This window comes from Tetrao urogallus (assembly GCF_951394365.1).
Source record: "Tetrao urogallus genome assembly, chromosome: 2".
Lineage (NCBI taxonomy): Eukaryota > Metazoa > Chordata > Aves > Galliformes > Phasianidae > Tetrao > Tetrao urogallus.
The window spans coordinates 8964180-8974288 of record NC_136814.1 but is presented as its reverse complement, the minus strand read 5'-3'; the positions used below and the strand labels follow the sequence as shown (position 1 = coordinate 8974288).

The 10109-nt window shown below is 42.3% G+C and overlaps 1 protein-coding gene across 1 annotated transcript in view; it reads right to left on the bottom strand.

The window, feature by feature from the left end:
- Positions 1-325: 325 nt before the first annotated feature.
- Positions 326-10109, bottom strand: part of TOGARAM2 (TOG array regulator of axonemal microtubules 2) — a gene marked incomplete at both ends in the record, with an annotated part of 30374 nt that continues 20590 nt past the window's right edge. The window contains 4 exons of the mRNA XM_079532901.1: positions 326-582; positions 2874-2960; positions 8028-8244; positions 9250-9448. Of these exons, the coding sequence (XP_079389027.1) occupies positions 326-582; positions 2874-2960; positions 8028-8244; positions 9250-9448 (760 nt within the window). The remainder of the gene's footprint in view (positions 583-2873; positions 2961-8027; positions 8245-9249; positions 9449-10109) is intronic.

The following is a 10109-nucleotide window of genomic DNA, read 5'->3' as shown; positions in this document are numbered from 1 at the left end:
TTACATTGTAAGTAAATATATATGCACATCTCTCACCTTCCAAGTATGTATATAAATATATTATTTCCTTTTTACAGTTACAAGTTGCATTTACACATGGGTTTTTATTTTCTTTTTCATGTCTATGTAAGTTCTGCAGGAAAGAGGAGCTCAAGAAATAAAAGCTTTGAAAAATACTTCCTTTTTTTTAAAAAAAAATAGCCTACATCAAAATAGACTATATACGTCCGTAGCTAAACTCTGTAGGATAAATCTGGTGCTTCAGAATCGGAGTAAAACCAATGCCAGGGTCTCTGCCAGCTGCACGGAGGACACCAAGCTTTCTTCACTGACCATCCATGTCCAAAACGTGCCAGAGGTGTTTTGTCACATGCAGAGGCTGGCTGGCAGCATGCTCCTTGAGGCTGGAGCCCATCTCTTGGTGGAGGCTCTTGGCAAGCTTGGTGACCGCAGCCCTGACATTGCTGCTTCGCCCGGGCAGGACACCGTTTCCGATCATGTTGCCCAGGAAGAACCAGAGCACAGGCAGGACGTAGCGCTCGACCACGTGGGCTTTCCGGGGATAAACAGATGCCACAAGCACTGCCAGGCAAGAGAGACAAATTTCTTAACAAGCTCAGTGCAAGCAAGTAGTTTTGGTTCTTTGAAGGGTTTTCCAGTCAATGCCAACAAGTGAACTCAGTGATCCCCAAACAGGCTGACCGCATATTGAAATTAATGGATTAACTAAGAGACGTGGTTTAGTGGGGAAACATTGGTAGTAGGTGGATGGTTGGACCAGATAAACTTGGAGTCCTCTTTCAATCTTGGTGATTCTATGATCCTATGACTGCTAAGGACCATAATTTCTCCAGATCGGAGGCTCTGTGTCCAAGATAGACTTACTTGGCAAAGTGCATCATACACCTTTGGTAATTTATTTCACGACTTCTATATTACCAATGACAAAAGTGACAAATCTGTTTATTTCCGTGAAGAAGTTATCTAAACTAGCCGAAGTAGATTTTGAAATGCAGCTTAGAGAAGTAATAGAAAGCTTTCTAATAAAGAGAACAATTTTTCTTTTGTGACCTTTGATGAAAAATGCCACAAGTCTAATCTCACAGTGCCCTTTATTCTGTGGCACACAGCAAATGGCAGTACTATACCACATTTCAGAACTTCAGCCCACAAAAGACGCATGAAGCTTGACAGTCATATTAGAAACATCAGTGACTAATTGATATCTTTGGCTGAAAGGTCTGATTTGAGCTTTTTCCCCTCATACTTGGTGGCCTCTAATGAGCAACTGTTTCCAACTTCAGAACACCCAAGGTAATAACCCAGATCCCACTGCCACAGCATTTCAGCATCTGAAAACTTCGATAGCATTTATCCAGGCAGTGCTCCCTGAAAGAGGGAAACGAAGACAGAAACTTTTACTTAATCTTTCATCAAAAAAACAAGCACTGCTGCTCTGAAATCTGTTCCCAGGCCATTACCCAAACTGAACTATATTAAATACAAACAAAAATTTACTACGGACAGACTCTTTGCATGGCAGATTTTGCTGAGATATCAAAATCTGAAGTGGCCAGGAGACAGAGCTCTTATTTTCTGCTCAGTGGAAATGTTACGCAGTAACCATTCATTACTCTGTAGGGGAAGGACGTTGGTTTTCTGTATGCTGGTAACCCAGCTTCACTCATTAACATTCAAACAGCTGCTGCAAGAACCTAAGAACAGTTCTGGAAAGCAGAACAAGGTTATTATACCTATTTTTAAATGGAAGTTGATTTGAGCTTAAGTGCTTATTAAGCACAGCAGTCGCTATGGACTTCCATAGGAGAAAGAGTTGCCTGTTCCCTCTAAATCCCAGAGAGAACATCTGCCCTCTCTAGAATAATCCCAATTTATGTTCAAATGTTTTCTTTCAAAAAGAGATTAAAACAGCTGTAAAATTAAATTATATGTTTATGGCGATTTACTTTATTCAGATGATCTTTAAAGGCACTTTTACATTTGCTGTGGCTAAACATGTCCTTCTGAGATTCATAATGAAGAAGCAAAGCATATTAAATCTTGGATTAAAAGATGCTGGCATAATTAGCAGTGGATTTAGCCCTAATTAAAGCAAGGTTATAAATAGCCTCCACTAGCTTTTACTGAGGTTGTCATTTCTTTCACTCCTTGGCTGTTGCCACTTACAGTAAGCTACTATTATAAACCAATTATCAGCTGCATTTTTAGCACGTAGGACACCACTGATACAGAAATAGGCTGTTTGCACACCCTGTAATGGTCGAAGCACCATATCGGGTCTGCAGCACAGGCAGGGAGCCTCTGTGAGTTGAGCTTTGCTGCCCATTTCTGTGCCAAACCCTGCCCTGCACATTCATCTTGCCTGTAAGATGTCAACTATAATGCCTGGGCTGTGCAGGATGCAGCCTCCAGCATTTCCAACAGCAAGACAAGAGTCCTGTGCTGACAAATCAAACCAATCCTCAGAAATATCAGTTGCCACGCATTTTTCTATAGAATTGTCATTTGCTTCAGAAAAGGGAGCTCCCAGTCTTCCCTGACCTTTCCTGCACTGTCCTAAGATGAGAGGAGCAGGACAGGGTATTTTTAGCTCCTCTCATTCCCAGAGGCACATCCTGAGATGCCCCAGTGAGAGCTCAGTACCCCAATCTCACACTGCACACCATGACAGCATGCAGGCAAACCCTACCAGATATGACTTCTATGTGTATTTTGCAGGGAAGACAAGCCAGGGCCTTAAGGTGTTTGATGAGCTACTGAACTGAATATTCAAAGGAATTCCCACTCAATATTTGCCATTTCCCAGGAGAATGCATGACTTAAAAGCAGAGGTTGGCTGAAGTAGGCAGTACCTGAGAGCTGCTCCGTGACATCCTGCATGGCTCGGCCGCTGAGGAAACGCACTCGGTGGGCCAATGCTTGCAGCAGTAATGCGTTGTCTGAAAGAGAAATGTTAATTTCTGCTCATTAGAACAAGTTATTAGAAGGGGTGAGGTGGGGAAGGAAGGCAGAGGTAATGGCATTCTGTAAATAAAATATATTTCTGCCAGTTTCTACGTTTGCTCTTTCTTTGAAGTTCACTTGGGAGGACTCAAAATTCAACAAAGGCTTTCGTGTCACATCTGCACATATGAAGTGAAGTGCTGCACAAAGAGCAGTGTCACACATTTCTCATCAGGGCCCTCCAAATTTAAATCACACATAAGCAATACATGGGTTTTGCATGACAGAACTTTGCGAGGTGAACTTCTCCAACCTTGACGAGAAAGGTGGGGAAGGCTCAGGAGCGTATACATCCATGTATGGGGCTCCTGAGTTTATCCTAATGGATAAACCAGTGTTAACACTGTAACTCACCTGTTGGGACCTACATACCAGGATCCAAGTTACTTTTATCAGAGAGAATTACCTACTCATCATCAACGCCATCTCCTTCCAGGGGCTGTTGTAACATCTCTGAAATCAGACGTTGGCACAGAGGCAGAAAACTGATTTCCCAGTACTTGACCATCACATACGTGTACTTTTTTCCTATGCTACCCGTTATTGATATGGGGCCTTGTTTTAGTTATAAAGTGTTGTGCAGATTGGTCTGCAGTCCTCCAGTCTTACCACTTTGATAAGCTGAGTAAAGCTTCTCTCGGACAAGGAATGCTCATGGGGCAGTTTTAAATAGCACTGTACTATTAAGAGTTCCTTTTAACATGAGGTATAAAAAGAGAGTCCCTACTGATCTTTTGGCAAGCACACAGTAAGGAATTGATCCTGCTATTTCAATTAATTTTCTGCTTTGGTAATTACAGTCTTCTCATTCACCTTTCCTAACAGACACTTTGCTTTTTCACTCACATTCCTGCAATATTGGCAGCTGCTGTTCCTCTCAAGAGAGTAACCCTACAGCTGCTGCTTTGGAAAAAAAAAAGTAGATAAAAAACCCCAAACTGAGTTCTAGAGATCTACACCAGTACAAAATGTTAATTAATTTATACTATTGGTACCTGTGCAGGTTTTCATGGGAACATTTGGGATTTGGATGAGTGAGGAAGAATTGTTTATAATCACAATTCACCTTCCAATGGAAGAGCTTCAAAAGTCCTATGCCTTTCAAAACACTAAAAGCACCAGTCAATAACAAATTTACCCAAACTTTGCTTTAGCTGCCTCAAGAGACCAAAAGACTGAGTGGTGTTTAATTGCTGTTAAGAAACAACAAGACAGCAGTCAGTTCAATTCTTACTGACTTAGCTTTAACTCTCTGCATAAGATGTCAGCTAAACTGCTGGACACAGGACAGGTCCAGCACTCGCAATAAGAACAAAAGAATCTGTTTCTCCATGCTCACATTTTCACTGTGTTCAGCTCTTTGCTGTGCTGCCACTTATAGGGGAAGATTTCCCCTCCCCTGTTCAACAGAGCTGATGACTGAGCACTATGGGGGCTGCTCTTCTGACCCCACACCCCGGTGTCAGGCAGCAGCACATTTCTTTCATGACAGGGGACAGATTAGGACAGATGTAGGAAAACAAGATCTATGTCTTGGTGCCAAGGCTTCATTTGCCCCATCTACAAAGTGGCTTTGTTTTGTGTGTTGTTTTTTTTGTTGTTGTTGTTTTTACATTTGAGCAATCAAGTCATCTTACAACCAGCTCGCATGTCTGCATGGGTCATTAAAACTGACAGATGAGGAAATCTCACCTCAAACTCAGAATCTGCAGCACATCCACACAGAGACTCAGAGCAATAGCTGGGCTCTCAGCTAGGAAACTCAATGGAGCAATGGGGCAAGACATTGCACATATTCACTCACTCTAAGCTAGAAGCATCACACAATCCTTCAGAGAGTTCTGTTGTTGGGTTTTTTTGGTCATTTGCCATTTGATTTTAAATTGTAAAGGCAGAAAATTTCAAAGCATGAGGAAGATTTAGCTCAGGCATTTCCATCAGTAGAACCTTCCTTCCTCTACAAAAGCCCGAAGTGTTGAAACTCCAAAATATATCTGATTCAGTTGCCTTTTTGAATTTGTTCTCATGCCCTTAAAAATGAACAAACCCACAAAAAATAAACCCTGCCTTACTGGCTGGAAAGTCTGTGCAAAGTCTGCCTGATAAGCAACAGACATGCCTTGCTCCTGTTCTGACACCTGCCAGCACTGAAAATTCATGATGATCTCTCAAAATTGGCAAGGGGGAAAGATGACTGAAAGACCCATTCAAAACCTTGAAGGGATCTGGTTATCACATCCTCTATTAGGAGGATTTGACATCTCTTCCCCAACCTTCTCCCAAACACCACAAAAAAATGGGTCAGGACCAACAGCAGGACAGGTCTCACACCCTTCTCCCCACAACCCCATATTTGGAACATAGAAAGGCAACAGGTCAGCAAACGCACTGGATCCATAGAGGCTGATGTGGAGAAAGTTGTTAATTTCCCTTTAAGGCCTGCCTCTTCAACACTAAATTTTTCAGGCGTGTTCACCCAGTGCTGCATTTTCAGAGCTGACATAAATCTCTGTGGCAAGGGAATTTACAGCAGACCTTGGCTATGTAGTTATTGGCTAGAGCGATCTTGCCCCATGCAGAACAACATTTGGAACAAGCCATCATTTACAGCTAGATTTATACCTGTTTGTTCTAAAGAAATGAGCTTGGCAAATCATGAATTCCCTTTAAAAAAAAAGAAAAAAAAGAAAACCAAGAAGTAGAAAGTAGAAGTGGAAAGTAGACAGGACCAACTAATACACATAATGTAGAGTGTTCCAGGAAACTGTCCTGCAGGAGCTCTAATGCACCACTAAACCTTCACATCAGTAGCAAAGCAAATCATCTGGGAACTCAAACTGGGCCCAAAGAACCTCCGAAAGTCCCTTTGTCCCTGAATTCTAGCTAAGTTATACATCAAGATTTGTTGTTCTGCACCAAAGTGGACAAACAGCACTTGAAAGAAAGCCTCTCAAGGATCCGGGGAAACACTGGTAAATGTTCAAGCTTGTCTGGGAAGTGGTGTGCAAGGACTGCACCATCAGAGCTCCTGGTCACCCAGCCCACCAGTTAGAACTGGCAGGAATTCAGGGTCTTTGATAAATAACATAAATGATATGAATGATCGACAAACTTGGCATCAGTCCTAGAAGCCAAGCACTTTATCTGGAACCTGCTTTTCTCTAGTAGATTTTAATCAGTGTAATAAACTTCTAGAGAACACTTTTATTGATGGCATCCATCTTTCTGAAACCAAACTCCTTGCATGCAGAAATACACATCAGCTCTCATCTCACATTTCAATAGAAGTCACAGCTGCAGTAAACACCAGATGAAGAGCCTCCAGGAAATGGAAACTTCATGTCACAGCTGCAGAAATGGCAGTGGTAGCATGGGTATCATCAGTGTGCTTTTAAGTCTACACCAGGAGATCAAGAGAGAAACAGAAGGCTGTATTCATCTAGCCAAATTTTAAACACTGCACTAGGAAGATGTAAACACCTTCAGCAAACTACATGGATCTATCCTGGTGTCTCTCCCTGGTGGAAATGTGTGCAGGAAGAAAAATAGTCAAAGTCAACACCTCTCCACTGGATCCTTGCAGATAGATCCTCCAGGGGATCCATCTGCCTAAAATACAATCCATAAGAATAACCTAAGAGTCAGAAAGAATATTTTCTGCAAACTTAGAACAGTTTTTCAACCATGTCCTCTGGCTGCAGCCAACCCTACCAGCCCTTCCTTCGTATGGAGCAGCAGTCAGCTCTCTGTCCTTGTGCTCACTGTTGTGAATTATTAATATCAAACAAAAAGCAGAGCTGAGAGAAAAAAAAAATGTTAGTGGAAATTCTCTGTCCTTCCCCATCCCTTTATTTCTGCTTTTCTGATCCTCTTCTTTTCAGGTGACTGCAAATTAAAGCAAATTGAAACCTACGGCATGAGGAGAAGTGGGGAGCTAACCTCAGGGCTGTGTCCCATATGCTTTTATTAAGAAAAACATACTACCCACACACATATAATCAGTTTCCAGAGCAGATTGCAGTGGAATAGTTCCAAAAACAGTGATCAAAAAAAAACAAGGTGATCCTGGCGGGCAGCAGAACTATACACCCTGCAGCACGCTGTGTGGTTCGGGACACAGAGCAGATCAGAAGCTTACCACCTCCCTGCTGCAGCAATGCATTTTACATCTGCTGGCAGACTTGTGGCCTCTTGTCTGAGCATCCAGAATAGAGGATGATAACGGACTCCTTACCCTAGCAGAAGAGGGGAGCCAATGTATTTCTACCCTCCAGGCTGACTCTCCAGCAAGAATTTTCATCCTTCATCTGATCTCCCCTGCGATCTCTCATAACATATAATCTTATTAAATTCTAAGTCTCAATCTTCAGATTCAAAGTAACATTTTCATTTGAGCTTCACATAGCTAAGCTACTGCCTAAAGACTGCAAAATGGGTGAATTCAAAGCCTTAGGTCAGCAAGAGCCAGATGAAGGCTCTGGGCCAGATGCTTGGGACAGCTGCTGATGCCTGAGCATGGAACAAAGCCCAGCACAGCAAAGAGCCTCCACCACCCTTCCCATGACATGCTTCAAGGAAAAAGACATGTCACTTTCACCTTGATTCTCTGGATATAAACTTACCAGAATGCATGTCTTAAAAATGTAATTCAGTACAAACAAAAAACACAGTTTCCCAGGAAGAAAGGAGAAAATGGTCATGATGTGCTAGTTGCTTCACTCATGTTCTTTTGGCAGGTGCTTAGGATAATGCCTACAACATCCTCTCTACTGAATTTATAATCAGGCATGTAACCCAGATGATAAGCAGTATTCATTCAACTGCACATCACAATAAGATATAACAGATTGGGTTAGAAAGAATTCAGGCAGGACTTCATAAACATCTAGCAGCTGCTGAATATTTCTCCAGGCAACAACAGGTTATCCACACATGGCTGTTCACTTGGCTTTAAAATATAGAGCTCGCAATTAAGAACAGTCAGTGTCCCAGGTCAGCCTTACCTAGGTGAGCAATGGATGCTTCCAGTACCTTCACAGCCGCGGTGTAAATCCCTGTGTGCTTTGAGTTCAGGTTGTCAGTGACTGCTGCCACCAGAGAAACCAGCACTGGGTGTAAGGTGTCTCTGAGAATGGGTATAACTGAAGCCAGAGCTTCCAGTGACTGCTGCTTCACCTTCTTATTGGAATCCTGAAGTCGCAGGACAAAAACATCAAAAATCTGTTAAGAAAACAAACAGTGCAAAAGCTGGGTTAAAATGCCTGTCTTTCTACAAGGGATTTAGAAACAAATTCCCAGCCACTTACAGACAAATGTAACACTTTCTGTCAGGTTAATGCTTGCTAGCATGAATTTACTGTCTTCCTGAGGGATACTTACTATAGACTTTCCACAACCTCAGGCTGGGTTAAAAGATTTTCAGGTAGTATTACAAGGTTTGGGTGCGGATGGGAGTTTCTCTTTGTTTTATCTCTGTCTCAGAACCTGGGTCTGGAAGAGTGCAGGGCTCTGATGAGCTCTTGAGGATCCACACCACCTCTGAGGTGAACCATCTCTCTAAACTAGACTTCTAGAGTTTAAATTGTTGTGCCATTTCTCATTCAAGCAATGTCAACCACTTTACCAGGCACCATATTCTCTGCAAAGGGGGAAAAAAACAGGAAGAAGGAAGCCATGTCTGTAGCTATTTTTATTACCTTTGCAAAAAGAAAAGAGAAGTCCTAAGAAGGGTGAGAACAGTCCTTCCCAACCACGAAAGAGGTGAGAAGGGAAGTGAGTGGCCTGAACTGTGCCTTCATAAAAAAAAATAATAATAACAATAATTAAAAAAAAAAAAAGACAATGTTTACAGAAGTATCCTTATTTTTAAATCAACACCCACATGATACTTCTCTCCTTCATCCCAAGCCATTCTTCTGTGGAAGAATTGCCAAGCGTTCAGTGTCTAGATTTCCTTTCTTTCCACCTAACAGAGTAGGAGACAACAAAAGCTACAGCAACAGTAAACTCCATCATTGCCTCCTGAACAGCAGCAACAATGCACCTGCCAGAGAAATACATCAGACTGAAATTGCTTGTCTTGAACCTGGAACTGAATTAAATTATTTTGAGAGGGGACTAGCCAGTCCTGAATGGCTACCATGTAGTGCAGATGAAGTTAATTTCACTGTGACAGGCTTGGGAAGGAAACTAAAGGGAAAGGAGCTACAGAGATGGACTGGTTACCTGGACAATATTCGCTGAGATGAGCTGGGGGTTGCTTTTGCAGTGATCTAGGAGGAGCATGACTCCCTCTATTCGTGTCTGAAACTCCTTTGCTGACAGGAGAATGTTAAGCTCCCTGAGTTGTTCAATCTCCTCCACAGTGCGAAGAGATGTGCGCCGAACTGTCTGACGGGGTAAGAGGAGGACATCAGAGCTGGACCTCAAATTGGAAAGTAAAAACAAAGTCAGTCCTTTTAGTAATGACATTGTCAGTTAATTGAGAGAAAAACATTTGAGGAGACTTCCTAATGAAGTTATTTCAGCTAGATGCTGATCGGAAAAGCAGCTTTGATCTCACGACAATTGTTACAGGGCACAGCCTCTAAGTAACTTTGTCACTACTGGTTACTCAGGAAAACCAAGGCACCGGGGATAGAATTCACCTCAGTTATCTTGTGATGTCTTCAAAGTAGTCATCTAGCATTACTCTGGAGGGAAAAATAAGCACTGCTTCAAGGTTATGAGTTGTCTATATTACAAGGAAATGAGTTGTCATGGGGAAGCATCTCTATAATATGCATGGGAATCTGGATAAGTAGCTCATATGATCGGCACAGGTGAATCCCACTCAAAAGACATTAAAGGGCATATCTGAAGGGATTCAGAGAGTTGGTAACACAGATGAAAACCTCAGTCATTCAACCCACTACTGTGCTCACAGTATGGCTTTTCTAGAGACAGATTCACAGCTTAGAAAACTCAGTGAAAACAATTCCCTTTGATCAATTTCTCCCTGGCATGGGCAGGGAAGCATCACAACCATGGTAGGGAGGTATGCGTTCATCTTGTTATCACTGAGCACAACAGTATGCTCTGCTGTC